Source organism: Hirundo rustica, chromosome Z (assembly GCF_015227805.2).
Source record: "Hirundo rustica isolate bHirRus1 chromosome Z, bHirRus1.pri.v3, whole genome shotgun sequence".
Classification (NCBI taxonomy): domain Eukaryota; kingdom Metazoa; phylum Chordata; class Aves; order Passeriformes; family Hirundinidae; genus Hirundo; species Hirundo rustica.
This window is the reverse complement of record NC_053488.1, coordinates 38,214,776-38,232,854: the sequence shown is the minus strand read 5'-3', so window position 1 is coordinate 38,232,854 and position 18,079 is coordinate 38,214,776. Positions and strand designations below refer to the sequence as shown.

Genomic DNA, 18,079 nt, shown 5'->3' with positions numbered 1-18,079 from the left:
ATTGTGTTAGCATCCTTTGACAATGTCTGTTTAAAAATAGGAAAACAAATTATAGAAGCAACATGTGCAGACAAGGCAGAGATAACCTCCAGGCAAGCAGGAGTGTATGAAATAGTACAGGACTTAAATTTATAGGAGATAGAAGGTGGAGACAGATAGGAGCAGGGGAAGCAGGTAGCTTACACAGGTAGCATTTGAAACAGAGGCACACACATCTAGGAAAAGGAAACCTGTATAGAAATTAGCAATTCCATTGTGTCTGGAAGTGAATTTGGGAGGAGAGAAGGTCCCTATGGCAGGCAAAGTTACGTCCTCAGGAACCTCAGTGTACAGAAGGGCAATGCATCTCACTCTAGGGCCTTAACTGCGGGTGCTTTTTATTCAGTTATCTGTTGGTTGAGTGATGGAAATCAAAACCAAGCAACTCTACCTACATGAGAATTCCTTATTAATTGTAAAGGTTAGAGAACAAAAATTTAGTTTACAGATTGTATTATTTTTTAACTCTCCAGTCTTGAAGCATGTCTCATTTTTCCTGTGGGAAGCCGTAGGTCTCACCAGACAGTGGTGGTGCCTGGGCCATTGCTTCCTCTGCTCTTTAGAGTATGACCTCCAAAAGGCCATGGTACTGGTTTTGGCTCAGTTGCTTCTGTGCAAAATGGAAATGCTAGCAATACCCAGGCTTAGAAAGCACCACGGGATGCATAGGTGCTATCCCTTCAATTTTGCTTGCCATGCTCTCTGTGGCTTAAATTGCCTCTTAAAAAAAGTTTGAACAAGGCATAGCATCAAAGTTTTCAGGGAGTAGTTTGGAGAAAGACAAGTAAGTATTACTTATATACAGAATTATTTCATGTTCTGTGTAGTTTACATTCAGTAGACATTAAAGAGCTAAATTCAAATAGTTTCATGTCAGCAAAGGGTAGATTCTTACTACCTGGTCCACAGCAAAGACATCTCAGTGTCGGACCAGGGTAGGCACATAGAGGGAAAAAAATGCAGCGATCTGTGCCACTGTGTAGTGAAGCACCTTTGTCTGCTTGGAGTGGGCTCTTTAGGAAAATAGCTTTAGCCCCATGCTAATATTGACACAAATCACATTTCAGAAAAAAACCATGTAACATTAGCTGGATCAGAAGAAATGTGAAAACTCATGTAGTATCTCCATATTAGGCATCAGATAAAGGAGAATAGACACATACTTTAGAGGCCGAGGGAAACAGAAAGAAAGAATGAGATTGTATGTTAAGTATCATGTGTAACTGTAAGATTTGATAAGGCCACAATTACCTAGTGACAACACAGAAATGAAAACTTCTCTTTCAGCCATCTGGGCATTTGTTTTTTGTACTGTAGCTCTGGCTTAATTGAGGGAATTAAGGATCAGTTCTCTCTTGCTGTGGGCACTGTGCAAAGATCCAGTAGAGTACTCACACTCAGATCTGCCTTCAAATTTGGGTGATAAGAAAATAACAGAGTGTTTTGAAACTCTATATGTAAATGAATATCTGTTATGCCATTATTGCATCCACAGAAATATGATTGCTAATAGTATATTAAGTTTTACAAATTTGTAGCCATTAGAGCAGCAGTTTTCCTGAGATAGGAATAGTGATATTTTCTTAACCAATCTGTGAATGTGCAGGAGGTGTATTGATCATTAATCTCTTGAATATTTTAGAGAAGATAAATGGTTCAATCCTTGTACTTATGTGAATAACAACAAATTTCATGTGCCATTTTTCTTGACACTTTGCACAGATTTGTAGACAGCAAATTCAATACTCAATATAATGCATAATTTTTTATCTTTTTACAGAGGGAAACCAAAGGTCAGTTTCTTATAGATCACATCTGCAACTATTACAGCTTGCTGGAAAAAGACTATTTTGGCATTCGATATGTTGACCCTGAGAAGCAGAGGGTATGTATGTAGTCCTTGACTAAATTTGCTTTTAAGTAAAGTTAATTGATTTTTTTTTTTTTTAAATAAGTGTGTGAGTTCTAATGCAAAGTTATGTATCTCTGAGTATTTGTACTTGGGCTATAATCTGTAGAGGTTCCTAAAGTGGCATTATTAAATTAATTTTCCCCTCACTTAATGTATTATTATTATTTTTATTATCATCATCATCATCACCATAACCATAACAATTATCATTATTGTATATGATATTTTCTGATTTATGTAGTTCTGGGCACTTAAACTAGAAAATAATCTATAGGCATGGCTCAGTCAGCACAGTGCAGCTCTAGGCTCTGACAATGCACTGGCATTTGGGATTTTTAGTTTTCTCTTAGTGATGACTTTTGGGATATGTAAGAATAAGAATTCCTATTATGTTTATGAGGTAAAAGCAGTCATTCTATTTCACCCATCACAGGGTGCATATATTTAAAATCTTTGATACAGAAAATAGATGTGATTTGTCAAGCATTGTGGGGTTCGTCAGGTTGGTCCTCCTGATAAGCATCTTTGTATTTCTGCAATAAAATTCTCAGACCTGTGCTATAGGCATTTTTGTGTACAGTAATTAATCATCTTTCCTAGGTGTTAGGTGGTTCTGCAGGTTGTATTTTATAGGTGATTTGCTACTGCTAACCCCTGCGTGGCTTCAGATGACTTCTACTGTATGAGAGTAGGAGCAAATGGTGAACACAGGAAGCAGAATTCCTCAGACACTGAAATTCAGAACTGCTTCTTCACCATGTTGTCCTGCTGGTCTCAATATTAAGACTTAGATATGTGACTTTAAATATCTTGGATACATATAATGACATTTAATCTCTGGAAAAAATTACCAGTTTGAAGCTGCTGTGATTTAAGAGGAAAAAAATAATTTGGATATCTCTTGCTATACCTCAATTAGTTTTGTCCAAAATCACTGCAGTTGGGGCAACACCATCAGCTCAGCCTCATAGAATTAAAAAAGCTTTGCAAAGCTACACCAGCTAATTTCCATTGCAGCCCCTTTTTAAAGTAAAAATAATTAGCAGTTAGTCTGACCTGTGTTCTTAATTCTTCACAATCATAAAAATTATAGAGATGTTCACCCTTTTGGAATTGATAGGAAAATTAGGTGGAGCACTGGATCGGGCTCTAATTAAGAAAGACTTAACAAACACTTACTTCTGTAGGAACTTTCTCTGACAATCACTCAAAAAATCTGCAGAAATATTAATGGAAATAGAGAGGGTCTTTTAAATAAAAGTGTGGGGGTGTTTTTTTGGTGTTTGTTGTTGTTGTTGTTGTTTTGTTTTGTTTGTTTGTTTTGGTTTGGTTTGGTTTGGTTTTTTGTCAGAATACTTTAAAATGGTGATGCTTCAGAAAAAAACTCCAAAACCCCAAATCCGTTGTGATGCCCATTCTATCATAATGGGCATGCAGTTCCCATGTCTCAAAGACCTGTTACCTATACTGTTAGCTAAATTCACTGCATTGTCATCATGGCTATTCACTTGTTTTACATCTTGTGCTATGGCTAATTTAGTGCTAAGTTTATGGAAGAGAATGCAGAAGCTAAAATTTTCTCTTGCTTAGTAGCACAAGACAATTTGAGAAATAAAAAATGTTCTTACCTAAAAAGTCTTGTGTTTTCATTTCCTTTTGTATCCCACAACTAGGGAATGTTGCTGCTACCACCTGTTGTACAGTGGCTTGTAGCAACTCTTCAGCTGGATTTTGTTAAACATACTTAACAAACTTATATTCTCCATAAGTGCATTTTGAAGTGCTGATTTGCAATTGCTCTCATGTTTTCAAGAATATTGATAACTTCCCTAAGTGAATATTATTTCTTTATTTTAAATTCTGTCACTAATTAAGACATGGTTTATAAGGGACTCTTCTTTGTGCAGACTTAAATGTTTTGTTTATGAGTAGAAAGCAATGTACATTCGTCTCTTATATTACAAGCCATCAAAATAAGCTATTTTGGTATTAAGTATCTTATATTGTCATGAGTATGTTCCTGGAAGTCCAAGAATTCCTTACTTCTGCACCCCAGCAATGACATGAATATATAATAATTCAGACATGCCCACACATCTCCAGGCTTTCCCAACTCATGGTTACTGCAAAAAGTTAACTCTGTCCTAGCCAAAACCAGGACAGCTCTGTAAAAAACTAAGGAGATTGTGGGTTTGACTTTATGAAGTATGTGACAGTTTTCCTCACTGTTTTTTATTTTAGCAGTTTTGAGTTTAGATGCCTGGAATTCATCTAACAAAAAAAAAAAAAAAAAAAAAAAAAAAAAAAAAAAAAAAAAAAAATCAGTAGTTGTCTAGGCATGCTGTTAAAGAGATAAGCTATAGGAAGTATAGGATGTGGTGGGTCACAGGAGAAATGATACATGATTGTAGCCACTGTAGATAAGGATACTTACAGTTCTGTAAAATAAATTTTCAAAGCTCAGTGGAATAATTTGGTAGAAAAATTTTACAAGACTTAATGGAATTCTTACAAATCCCATCAAGGAGAAGGGGAGACACATTTTCTGCAGTACATTATTATGGCTTGGTGAGATGTGTCACAAAACACAAACAGTATCTCAGTAAGGATCAGTAGGCGGATTTCAGCAACAGCTTCTTTCTGAATCTAAACCTTGTGGTTTGACCAAGCACAATTACTTTGAAGGAAAGTGATAGTTCAGGCTATACCAATTAATAATATGTGTGACAAGGTACTTCACTGCCCCAGTGGCAAATAAAGCCATGCGGGAAAATGAATAAAATTATTATTGACTAGGCTGGTTTTAGTGCATGACGTGGCTATGGTAAAAGACAACACTTTGTTTGCTTCTTGTATTTTGGGAAGGTATTAATATCATTAGACTCTAATGAGACCTCAGCTGCTCTGATCTAGATATCTGTATTCAAGAAAGATGAACTTAACTGAAGAAGGGAGGAGGAAAGAAGGTGTATTAAGAACATAATGAGAGTGGAGAGCTTGTTTATGAGTTGATTTCAAGAAAGGCACACCCTTTTAGTGTAGGAGAAGGGAACGCAGGTGGCCTCATCCCTGATAAGTAACAGCTGTGTTAATTACCGATCCAGCCTTGCCCCTGATGAGTCACACCTGTATTCAATAAAGATAAGTGTGATTAAAAAAGAGAGTGGGTTAGCTAATGAGGGGCTCATCATGGAGGATCATGAAGAAAAAGAATCAGAATCCTGGGGAGAGAGAGTCACTGCTGTGAGGTCAGTCTGGGTCTGCAGTTAGAGCCTGTTGTTGGAAGTTGCAGCCATAGTCTAGCTAGGTAAAAGCCTGCAGTAAGAGTCTGCAAACAGATGCATGCAGTCATAGTTTATCCGGAAATAACCAGCAGTTAGAGGCTGCAAGGGAAACCTACAGTAGGAGCTTGCTGCAGTGAATAGTTGGAGTCAGGATGGCTGAGCTGTAAAGAGGAATAAACCAGGACCCTTTTCATGCTGTGATAAACAGGAAGTCTGTGTCTTGCCTCATTTCTGTCCTCTAACAGGAGGGCTGCTGCAACATTTTAGTACAGGAAATAAAACCTAGGAAGATATAATATATGTGCATCATAGTGTAAAATAGAAAGAAAATGAAATCTTAAGCAAGGCAGGTGGTCCTTGAAGGAAGTCAGAGTTGTACAGTCTGAGACAGTCCTAATGGAGACAGTGGGGAAAAATATTTTATCAGGTTGGTAAATAATTTTAGGAGAACTCTCTATTATTTTATGGAAGGAGTTTATATTGGCAAAGATAGAGACTAGGCATCATCTTCTGACTGTTCTTTCAAACAAGATGTAATAGGGACTGAAACAAGAAGGCATAACTTTTTCTTAGGAGCGTTATTATTGATTCTGATGTATGTAGCACACAATGGATGTTGCTTTGCTGAATATCTTGGAATAAATGCCTCTATTGTAGCACTTCATATGTTGTAGAATTTTATATTTGACGGCATAGTCTTCGTGTTTGCGCAGAAATGGCTGTATCAATGGTTCCAAAAGAACCATTATCCAGAATAAATGCATTTAATTCTGGCTTTTGGTGAATTAATCTTGATTAATTTTTTGAATAGTTAAACTATATGAAATAATGGTATATTATTATCTGGTGTACACCAGATAATTCATACTTATATATGAAATATTATACAGATTTACTCCTGCTGGCATTTAGTCTAGCAGTGATACTTGCCTCCATTTTATTAAATTTTTTTTTTTTTTTTGTGCAAATGTTCCATAGCTACTCTGAAAGCTAATTTTCAGTCCTTTTGTGTTGTAATGAGGGAGCTCAAGCAGGCAAAAATACCAGCTTTAATAAATGCAAAATGTCTTCTAAATGCAGAGTATGCTACAAAAATGTAGCATTTAGGAGTATTGAAATGTTTGACTGAGATTGAGAATTTAAAAAATGACTTGTTTAAATATTTCACATTCTGAAATTTAAATGTTTCAAGATTTCTGACTGCATAAAAAATGTAGAAAATTGAGCCAATTGTCTTATGTCAAAAAAAAAAAATTAGAAATGTAGGAAAACAGGTGGTGTTTTTATAGATTATTTTTTAAGTAAGTAATAATATATATTTCCTTCTCTTGCCAACTCCACTTTTATTATAATCCTTTCCTCCTACATAAATAAACATGTGTGCATGCTTTGAGCATACTTAAACTTTAAAAAACTTTCTGTAGTTTTCTGTATTCTACTGCAGATGACAAACAAAAAAACAAAACAAACAAACAAACAAAAAAAAACAAACAAAAAAACCCCACCAAACTCTGGAAGACTCCCTTAACAGAAGGTAGTGTTGAATCTCTTATGTCTTTGAATCTATAGGAAAGTAACAATGACAATAAAATCAAATTGAAATAGCAGTTAAAAATCTTAGGTTCTCCATCATGTTGTATCTTTTAGCATCACATTTGGATGTTCCTTTGGAGAAACTGCCTTAGTGTAGATTCATAAATGTCCATGGAGTACTAATAGTATGCAGTAAACTGTGGTATGTCAATTTATGTCCAATAATACTGAGAACAAAGGAGTTCCTAGTGTTCATATATTAACTGTTGACTCTTTCACAAGGATTTCTGAGAAAATTATGTGGGATCACATTGTCCATCTGCCTGCCTCTAAACTGTAGTAACATTTGAAGCTACTTTTTGGTCAAATTTGACCAGGGCAGAGATCATTCCTCTGGACTGATGAGGCCACACTTTGAAAAGGACTTTGAGGTGCTGGAGAGAAGGCCGACATAGCTTATGAAAGAACTAAGAAGGCATATCATATGAGGAATAGCTGAGGGATCTTGGTTTGTTTAGTCTGGAGAAGAGGATGCTCAGGGAGAACCCCATCATTCTCCACAACTCCCTGAAAGGAGGGTGCAGTGGGGTGGGGACTGGTCTCCTCTACTGTGTATGCACCGAGAGGGACAGAGAAAATGGTCTTAATATGAGACAGTGGAAATTCAGATTAGTTATTAGGAAATTTTTTCACTCTTAGGATGGTCAGGAAGTAGGTTTCCTGGGTGGGTGGTGGAGTCACCATCCCTGAAGGTGCTCAAGGGGAGTCTGGAGCTGCTACTGGGTTATGTGGTTTAGGGATTCAAATGTTGTAGTGATAGTGCTGGGTGAAAAATGGGACTGGATGATGTTAAAGGTGTCTTCCAGCCTTGATGTTTTATGATTCTATATAGTTCTCAAGTGTTAAGTTCCTGTATGGTTTCATGAAAGTAAGCTGCCATATTGGTGAATAGACTAGGCCAAAGCCAACCCAGGAAATCTCAAGAGAGTAAAGAGAGATACACTGTAATAACCCAGAAACCATTATTTGGAGTTCCTGCTTTTTAACAGTTTCTAGTAGGAACCATGCCTGTTACTGACTCAAGGAATTATGCCTGTTGCCTTTTCATGTACTAAATACTATATTGAGGCCAATTGTCACACTCTAGCACTTGTGGAAATTCAGAATGACTAATTCTGTGCCAGGTACCCTGGGTTTATTGAGCAGTTTCTTTGTGTTTTTTGGATTGGCACAAGATGAGAATAGAATGATATAGTGAAGCTGCTGTTCAGCATCTTCTTTAGAGTAGATTTCTTGTTGAAAGAGGCCGTTGTTCTTGAGTGCAAGGGGAGATTCAACAGAAAGAAGATGTTAATGTGGTAAAATATAGTCTTTCAAGTCCCTTCAGAAAGGCACCTGAACAATGATTTAAACTTGGAAATACTTACTTCCTGTTATTTTTCATTACTGTGGATCCATCTGAGCACATGTTTGTGATTTTGTTTTTGAATGTGGAAGTATGAGTTGGTGGTTAGACAGAAATACCTTGGAGCTACCCATGGGGTAGGTTGGAAATATCATAAAAAAGCTTTGTAGGACCCTGAAGCAACTGTGAGGTCTTACCTGTCACTATGGAGATGTTTGAAATTGTGATCACCCCTAAGCATTTGTCATAGGGGTGTGCTGCAGGGCTGTCTGGAAGCAGCAGAGCAGTGCAGTGGTTTTAGCTCTGTGCTTGTATGTCTGGCAGTATGAAAATAAAGCTTTCAAATTAGTGGAACTACTCTATGAGTACACTACCTCTATGCAGCTGATCCTGAGTGGTAGCTTTGAGTACACTGGGGTTTTCTGACTTTTCCAGAGGACAGAGCCTTCTTTTGTGCTTTGACAGAAAGATGGCACTGGACAGTATGGATTTGTTGGTCTGCCTGCTAATTTCCCCCTAGAGAGCTGTCACAAATACAATTCTCATTTTGCTTTCAAGTTAAATATGGTGAATATTGGGTGACAATTCTACACAGATATAGGGGGTTTTTTTTTGTCAGATTTTATTTAATTTATTTCACTAAGTAAGGGTGGTGGGGAGACCCAATTGTATACAAAAGTATATCACTTACAATTGACCTGGGCAGAATATTTGTTTAATCCTACAAACTAAGTAGCTCAGCCTTTACTCAGTATTTACTCGGGGAGGAAATTGTAGCCTCTGGTCTGTTGGTAATTAATTTCTTCACCATGAAGTAGTGCTTCTTTTTTTAATGGGAGATATAGACAAAATACACAGCAGTTCCTCATCAGAGAGACCTTTAGGAAGGGTCAACAAATCTTGGATGCAGCTGATCTCTACTTTAGCAAGAGCAGCTATGTAATACATGTTTCTAAAAATGTGCACCTAGTCCCACATGACTGTGGAATTCCCCCCAGAGAGGGGGAATTGTGGGAACTGAAAAAGCAGAGGAGTCTCACATTGCTGTAGTAAGCTTACATAGATAGGGGTTTGAAACAGAGCTGAAATTTAGGCCTTGAAATATTTGGAGCATAGAAAGATTCTGAGCTGCAAATAACATAAAACAAGCAATTGTTGTATGCTGTAAGGTGTATGTTTGGTGTTTATTGATTAGCTTAAGTAGATGCTTGTAAACTTTTAGCCTGTTGGCTAAAGAACTTTCAAAAGGCCTTGTAACAAAGAGAACTTTGGCTTCTGTTGTTATGGCATGAGTTTTATGATCTTTGATGTATCCACCTTCACTGAGACTGATAATGGGATAAAAAACTTGTGGCATGCCTCTCAGTTGCCCTGTCCCGTTATCAGAGATTAGATCCAATGAAGGCTGGCAGAAAGACACATCAGATAACCTCAGTTTAATGAAGTTATGTTTTTGTATAAGGAGTTGTAATACTCCATACAGTACAGAGAAGATATTTCCAGCTCTATGAAGGGGTAGAACAGAAGTATTATAAGCAGAAACCTAGAGTGATTGATCCATAGGTTAGTAGAAATCTTAATCCTTATGCATATGAACCTCCACTCTAGGACAGAGTTAACACAAAAGTTATTGCTTGCATGAACTCTTGCTGCAACACTGCTTGCTGTGTACATTTCAGGTCATGCTGGTTCAAAAAAAAAAAGGTAGAACTGCAAAAAGAACAAAGAAGGTTGTGAGAATTATATCTAATAGAAATAGATTTCATGCAGAAATGGATTAGACAAAAATAATACAGCTAGGGAAAGAGGTGAGTGAGAGAATGAGTAAGAGAGTCAGAGAGGTAAGCAAAAGCGAATGAGAGAGAAAGGTATGATGTAAATTAGCTTTGAGAATGTGGTCAGGGAAAAGTTGCCCTTAGAACTGAAACACTCCAAAGTAAACTAAATATAAATTCACTGGTATTGAGAAATAGTTTTTAGAAAACCATGGGCAATTATAAAACTCATTATAGCTGTCATGAATTTGAAAGAAGAGTTAGAAACGGGAGTTTGAACAAATTTGTAAATCTTTGCAGGCTTTTACCAACAAATTTTAGTGGAGGCTTGGTGGAAAAAGCCCACTGAGTGCAATGGTAGCACTGCTCTTGGTTTTTTTTTTTTTTTTCCTAAATGCTTGCCTCAGACTGTTTCAGACTAAGTGCTGAGTTAAATGGCAGCTTGCTTCTACTAGTAGAGTTGCATTTATGTACTAAACAAAAATGTGACAGAAATGAATAGTAGCGTGCAGAGGATATATTCATATATACACTTAATTCAGAAATATTACTAAATATCTTGTGTGAAGATTACTAAATTTGCAAATGAAATATTTTTGCAAGATATATTGATAAAAACAAAGATTATTTTCCCATCAGTTTTGAATCTGTTGCCTGTGAGAATGTGGTGGCTCACACACAGATCAATATACACAGGTTTTTATGGCCAGATGTTCAACTGATGTAGAGACTATAGATAAGTTCAGCTACTCCAACACACAGAAGTGATAAATCAGAAATTTATTTAATAAATTCCAGTTCAGGATCATACAAATGGTGATTCTGTTCCAGCGTATATGACTACCTTTTCTGGAACAGATAAATATTTGTGATAGTGAGGTACCTGGTTTCTTCCTCATTTGAATGCCACTAAATAGCATCAGTGTCCCAGCTTTGGCAAAAATACAGGGGAGCACCTCTTTTGCTACAGCAGAACAATGCCAATATTTTTGGTATGGAAGTTCTTGAAACTACAGGAAAAAAGTATTAGTGTCAGGGCCTGAAGAAGGGCACGCATGTTAAGCCCTGGATCCTTTGGCATTTCTTGTGCCTGTATGGAGTAGAAACCTAATCAGTTCCCCTGTCTGAGCTTCCATGAGCTTTGGCTATTAATACATATATAAAAATATATAATATATATGTTTTATATATACATAAAATATATATGTTATATAATTTTTTAAATATATATATATTTTTTTTTTTGGCAGGTGACCCCATGCAAGCCACTTCTTTGACGCTAAAGCAATTTTACCTTGATTTTGCTCTTCATTCATGAGAAAGATTAGCTATTCATTTTCAAGATTAATATAGGATGGCATTTAATTTTTTTTTTTCCTAGCAGTGTTTCATATCTCCATTCTCCTGCTCTTTTTTGTCGATTAAACAGAGTTTTCCAATCCAGCCCTTGCCTGGAATATTTTTGTAAAATCTGCAGGTTCTTCTGTTTCTCTTTTACTGTATGCACATCCAAGCACTTGGCTAAGTATTGCTTGCCAAGCGAAATTTAAGTATTAATGGTATTTGGCCACTTTCAGTCACCCTTTCCTAACTGCTCCCTTTGCAAACATAAGGACTCAATCAAAAGCCTCTTGGCTTGGAAGAGGTAAGAGACTTTGCTTTCAGGGTGGTGAGGCACTAGAATAGGTTGCCTGGAGAAGTTCAAGGCCAGGTTGAATGAAAGTGAGCAACCTGGTCTTGTCACAGGTATCTTTGACAATGGCATGGGAGGTGGAACAAAATAGTCTTTAAAGTTCCTTTCAACCCAGGGCTTTCTATGATTCTATCACTGTTTCCTCTTTCCTCACAGCTTCTTGTTTTAAAAATTTTAGTCCTGTGCTGAATCAAAACCAAGATCAGTCCTCTCAGACCTTCTCAGTGAATGGCTTCATTTGAAACAGGTTGAAACAGGCTGAGGTGTTTTTACTAAAAGCATATCAGTGTTTGTAGAGTTAAGTTAACTTTCTAGAACAGTGCTTTTACCCTTGCAGGGTGTCCTCGTTCACCCTGAGATTTTGCTGTGAAAGCTGATAGCACGTTGGCTGTACAGTATTTGTGGTTAAGCAAGAACACACCTGGCCTCGCTAATGACTACTCAGCGCCATTTAAGGGCTGATCAAAGGTGAAGGCTCTATTTACGAAGTACAAATTGCACTAGTCTGAAACACAGCATACAACTGCAATGAAATCTTAATCAGAAGGCAATGCTCAGCATATTTTAGGTTCCCAGCACAAAAAGTGATATTCGTGATAGCTTGCTTACGCATCACTGGCACTTGAAGCACCAAGATTTGTTAGCTATCCCATGACTGACCTTCAAGATTCTTATGTATCTTTCTGTTTCCTGTGAGGGAGTCTGATCACTGAGATATCCAGCAGCTGCTGAAACATCTTATGGTAGAGAGATTAGAAATTAGTAGTGCTGAACATGAATCTCCTCTCAGGATGCTTGGCAATGTGTTAGTGTTGGAGTCCAGGGCATTGCTTTGGTTGCCGTGGAGGGTCTGGGACCTGGACAGCGGGGTCTGGGACCCTGGCACAGAGCCCAGGGAGATGCTGGCTTTGGTCCCAGTCCATGGGAGAGGCTTCCTATGTTGCAAGATATATTAGTATAAGAGGCAGTGACAGCCCAGTGTGGGAGGAGTTGTCAGATGCCCGAGCAGCTGCGCAGATCTTAGTTGGGCACTGAGAGAATTGTAAGATAAGAAATAATAAACAAAGTGCACAACCTTGAAAATCAGAACCTGAAGACTCTGTCTCTTTCTTGCATCCGGCTCAGGGCTTTGCAGGAGGCAAAGGACTCTAAAACCACCTGAATCTCGGGAACCTAACCAGAGATGTTAGCAGGATTAGGATCAATGTCTTTTCTTCCCCATTGGGCAGCAACCATGTTGCTAACATACTTTCAGTGAAACAAGAAATTCAGCCCCTGCAGGAATGATTTCTGGTGGTCATTAAGTACTATCACATGTAAAGCCAAGCTGGCTGGCCAGCCTGTAGGCCATCCTCCAGGGTGTAGGCCATCCTGCAATTAAGGTAGCCTTTGTGGACTACAGTGTCGAATATGTGAGATAGAAATGAAACTGCTTAAAATTGCTGGAGTTTTTTTCTCTCCCTGATTTGCACACTGTCCTGTTAGTAAAGAATAAAAGATTGTCTCTAGTTACAGTTTTATATCTGACTAATTTTGCTTGGGTTTTTCATTAGTCTTATCAAGTACAATAAAAGGTACAATATCTCCTTACAATGAAGAGCTGAAAACATCTGTGGACTGTTCTTGCAAGGCAGTGTGGTATACATATTAATGACTTCTTTTTTTCAGCTAAAAATTTAAAATGTTTCTAAAATTCATCTTGACAACCTCACTCAAAATGTTATATTTTTCTTTCACCTAAGATTGTTTTTTTTCTTCTTCAGGAAAATTGTTAAAAAATATTGCTACATGAAAAAAGCATTTTGGAAAACCAAATACTTTTCAATTTAAATTTCTTTAGAAACAGTTTGAGTAATTTACAGGAACTTAATCTCCTCCTAACTTTAAGAGCTAACTACTTTTGGAATAAATATAGCTTGGATACTGTATAGTAGAGATGAGGCACAGGTATTAATTATTAATAGACAGTGCTGGAAGGCTGAAAGATAATACTCAAGGAAAAATATTTCCTAAAACTCAAACTGAAATATGCAAACAAATATAAGGGCGCCTATTTCCAGAAGTATTAGCAATGATTAGGTGTTTATCTTCCCCTGACAGTCAGAGCGCATTAAGCACCTAATTGCTGTGTCTTTGAAAGTCTCCACAAATTAAAGTAGATCCTCAGTTTTCTGGAAGATTCAGCTGAACTGTGTACGCGTTTGCAATCTTCCACCAACAAAAGGTCACAACAGAATTCTGAACTTGTAGAAACTGTCTATGCAAAAGCCTAGATTGCTTAATTGCACGGTGTCTTTTCAAATTGTTTTTAATCCGTGAAGGTCAGGTCTTAGCGAAATGTTTGGTTTTGGACATGCTGGGTAAATCTGCATTCCTGGGGGTTTGAGGAATTTAATCTGTTTCCCCTCTTTCATTTTTCAAACGGTTTTTATGAGGGTTTCATATTTGCAAATTGGCTTTTTTAACCTATGACTATTTTGTTATAATAGGATTAATTTTTTGAACAGTTCTAAATGCTTATCTAATCTGTGCTGATATTCCAGCTTGGTATTTCAAAAAGAAATGTCAAGAAAATGGTGTTGTGTTTCTGTTAGATGAAAATAGTGGATAAATACTCTTTAAGTTTCCTGGGGTCAGTACAGCATGGCTCACTGTTCAAGTTTGCCTTTATTGTCTGAATCTTCATCTAGGACTGGCCTGATCCTGGTGGATGTAGTGTGGGTCTGTGAGGAGGTTAAGGAAATTGCACTTGTATATCTGTATGTCTGGCTTGGTTTCTTATCTGTGAATTCATTTTGGATTGTGTATCTATAAACTGCTGCAGACTGTATAGGGTTTCTTAAATCAGACTGTCTTTACCTTTTAATGAGCAACTCTCAGCCCCCATTTTTCAGAATGAAACATATAAATAATTAATGTGTATGATCTAAAAAAAGAATGAAATTACCTAGATATTTCTGGTAAGTCAGTGAAACTGTCATTGCTGTTTCAATTCTGTTTCTTTCATCTTTTTCCCTTAAAAAGAGATGTACTAGGAAAATGGAATAGGTAAAGAAAGTTGGAGGGTTGTTTTTTTTTTGTTGTGGCCGTTGTTTGAAGTTTGAGGTTGTTGGTTTTTTGTTTTGTTTGTACCAGGTTCTGTATCAGTCTCTCAGTGATAAGTGAACTTCAAATAGAAATAAGTTGCAGAGCCTGTCTCCAGTACTTCTGTAAATTATATGTGTGAGTTTCTGAGCAACCATAGCACATAAACTGCAGATATTTGAAAATGTTCTTTCCAAGGTATTTGTTTTGTCAAAAGTTCTCTTTCAGAAAACTAACTTAGTTATCCTGACTTAATTTGAATTCTTGAGATGTCAAAAATTTTGAAGTAATAATTTTCTGTCAGTTATTAACAAATCCTACAAAATATCTAGCCCTGACATTTCTCTGGTAGAATTGCTAAAAGTTAAGAGGAGAAATGGTAGCCCATGTAGGATATTTTAAGTATTACATATGGTATAATAAATGCTAGGTTTTCTTTCTGCGGTGGACCAAAGGGTTTTAGAGCTAGAATGAAAGGGTTAAAAAATGAAACCCCTTAGTGCAAGGTCTTCCAGTGTTGAGTCTGCTTATTAAATTGTATGCTGTGCCTTTTGACCAGCTGCTTCCTCAGCACAAATCTCATTTTACTGTGGAGATTTTTTGCTTACATGAAAAATACTAATACAAAAGCTGCTGGCTGTGGTCAGAAGCGGCACTCAAATATCAGCATGTTCTTTTGTCTGACAAAACATCTTCCTGAGCAGGTCAGCTAATGCTAGCAGGGGATATGCTAAGGCTCTTAACTAAAATGTGAACCTAACTTTTGGTTATGGAAACACCTGAGTTTATTTTCTCAGAAATGAAAAAAAGATATGAAACTCTTCCTGCCAAAAGCTTTTCCTGTAAAGTTAGGCACCCACTGATAAGCATCCACATCTCTCTGCTGTACTTTAACTGTCTGTATTGTGAACATTTCCTGGAAAAGTGCAATCTTCTTCCCTTGAGATTTTTAGTTATTGCTAGACGAGAACAATAGTTTGTGTCCCGTGTGTTTTGACTGCAGATATACTATTTAGACATTCTTCAGTTTTAAGAAACGTAGAAGACAACACTAAGGAAGAGACAGTGTTTCTGAATAGTCTTCCCTACTATCTGATATTATCGTTCTTCTGGAAAAAAAGGACTGGAAGTATGAGACTAAAATGTCTACTGCAAGCAGGGGGCTACAACCTGTCTTCTTTAAATGTGTCTTTGAAATATGTCTTATTTCTGTCTCAACTACATCTATTTTACAGTCACTGGTGATATCAAGTATGCTTATACAGTACAATTGCAGTATGCTGGTGCTTTTGTCATTTATATATGTCTCAGTGAAACAAAATTCTTACTTCTCATTTCTGGAACCATGTACATTTACAAGGCTATTTTTGTCTGCTGTGATCCATGTTAACCTCTGTTCTCTGCTTTGTCTTTCCAGCACTGGCTTGAACCCAACAAGTCCATCTTCAAGCAAATGAAATGTAAGTCTTGATAGCTCATGTTTTTAAACTGATTTTCAAATAACAGAAGGTTTTCTTGTGCTTCCAGGCAGTACTTTAGAATAGGCTTCATTGTTTCTCAGCGCAAACAGGTTCTTCATGTTAGCACATGAAGGAGTCCTAAGAACTCCATGCTGTCCTGATCCCACCATCTCACAGTGTTCTGTGGATCAAAAGCTTTTCCCTACTGCTTATGGCTATAGCCAAAGGCCAGCAGACTTGGGGTGACAGATCTGGTCAGAAGACCTGCAGGCTCCAGCTCTCATTTTCAGTCATGATGCAATCAGCCACTGGGAGATGGCAATAAAAATGGAGGGCAGCAATTGTTTCTGCGTCTTTTCTGGTTTTCCTTCTTTCTGCTGTCCCTTGCTTCCTGAAAATGCAGAGTGTTGAGATCATTGTTACTGTCCAGCAAACTCAGGTACTGTGGGCTAAGTGGCAAGCTTTCTGCCACAGGTGGGGAGAACTTTAAATCAGTGTTTTAACAAATGTCTTTAAAACAGGAATGTAATATTTTTATTATCTTTTTGAAATGTTCTGTCTGGCCTATGGTTTCCATTAAATAGTCCAACTGTGAGGACCTCTTCAGGAAACAAAAGTGCTTTGATACTCAGAAGTTTATATGCAGCAGCAGAAGACAGTTTATTTGGCAGTTCTGGAGAACTGACATGACGCATTAGAAGTTGTGCCTTAGCTGTTACCTACCTACATTACGAAATGAAAGAGAATCCTTATATTGCTTGTATAGTTATATACAGTTTTCTGGTTTAAGCGTAAGTACAAGAAGCCTTTTGTGTGAGAGATAATGTATTTGCTTTAAAATATGGTGAGGCTTAAGAGATTGTCTGACTCTCAAAACCAGTTAATACTGGATGTTGACTGTACTATATGGAATACTTCAAGAAATTCTTCCATTGATGCAGCCATAGTGCAATATATGCGTATGTGTATATATGCCAACACCCGTATATCTGGCATATTCAATGTGAACTTCTATATCTAGTGTTTAGCTAGCTGGAGTACTATCCAGTGATAATTAAGTTCAAAATAGGTCAAATTACAACCAAGTTGTGCTCCTCAGCAATGTTAGTGACGGAAGAACAGAGGAATGTAGTAATTTAAATTATCTTAATCTCTTGCTTCCTTCCAATATGTTATCAGAAATTGAACAGTTTCCTGACTGTGTCCTCTGGTCTGCATTTGTGTCACTGATTTTACCTAACAAACCATAAGGGCTCATTCCTCCTGTGTACTTTGCACTGCAACACATGCAGGGGCTCTGCCAACAGATGTGCTGAGGATATTTTGACTTATTCAAAGCAACCTTTCCTGCATATAGATGTTGCCTACATGTGATAGACGGTAGTCCATGAATTCCATAGATTAGTGATTTGATGGCCTCATCAGAGGATTTCTGTGGCTTTTGTGATAGAATCCTAATCAGAACTCTAAAAACAAATTAATACCTTGCAAAAAAGTAAAATAAAATTCAGCTAGCATAAGGTTGCTTATCATGGTGAAAAGGTCTCAAGAACAACAGCCAAAGAGAATGAGATCCAAACAAAGGATTTTTGTTACCAGCCTTAGATACAGAAGTTGAATAAGCCGTATGATTGGCATCTTGCATTTAAAAATACTAGTCTAAGTTAATTTTCTCTTATGTCACAGAAGGACTTCAGTTGCTGCAATAATCCTTTAAGGAAAAAAAAAAGGCTATGTATATGTATTTTGAACATATGTAGAATCCACAAAGATTATGTTCCAAATAGGCTTCAAGAACATTTTTGCATGAATTTGGCATCAAGAACCTTTTGACTTATTTTTCTAAAAACAGGCTATATTAATGTAGAAAACTGAACAATTTCTAAAGGAACAA

The 18,079-nt window shown here is 37.1% G+C and overlaps 1 protein-coding gene across 2 annotated transcripts in view; it reads left to right on the top strand.

Annotated features, from left to right (window-relative positions):
* Positions 1-18,079, top strand: part of FRMD3 (FERM domain containing 3) — a 150,179-nt gene that overhangs the window by 63,249 nt on the left and 68,851 nt on the right. Inside the window, exons 2-3 of one of the 2 annotated variants that reach the window (XM_040090729.2) lie at positions 1,820-1,924; positions 16,143-16,185. In XM_040090729.2, coding sequence (XP_039946663.1) covers positions 1,820-1,924; positions 16,143-16,185 — 148 coding nt within the window. Of the gene's footprint in view, positions 1-1,819; positions 1,925-5,136; positions 5,200-16,142; positions 16,186-18,079 lie in introns of those variants that run through there. The other variant, XM_040090730.2, reaches the window with a different exon arrangement.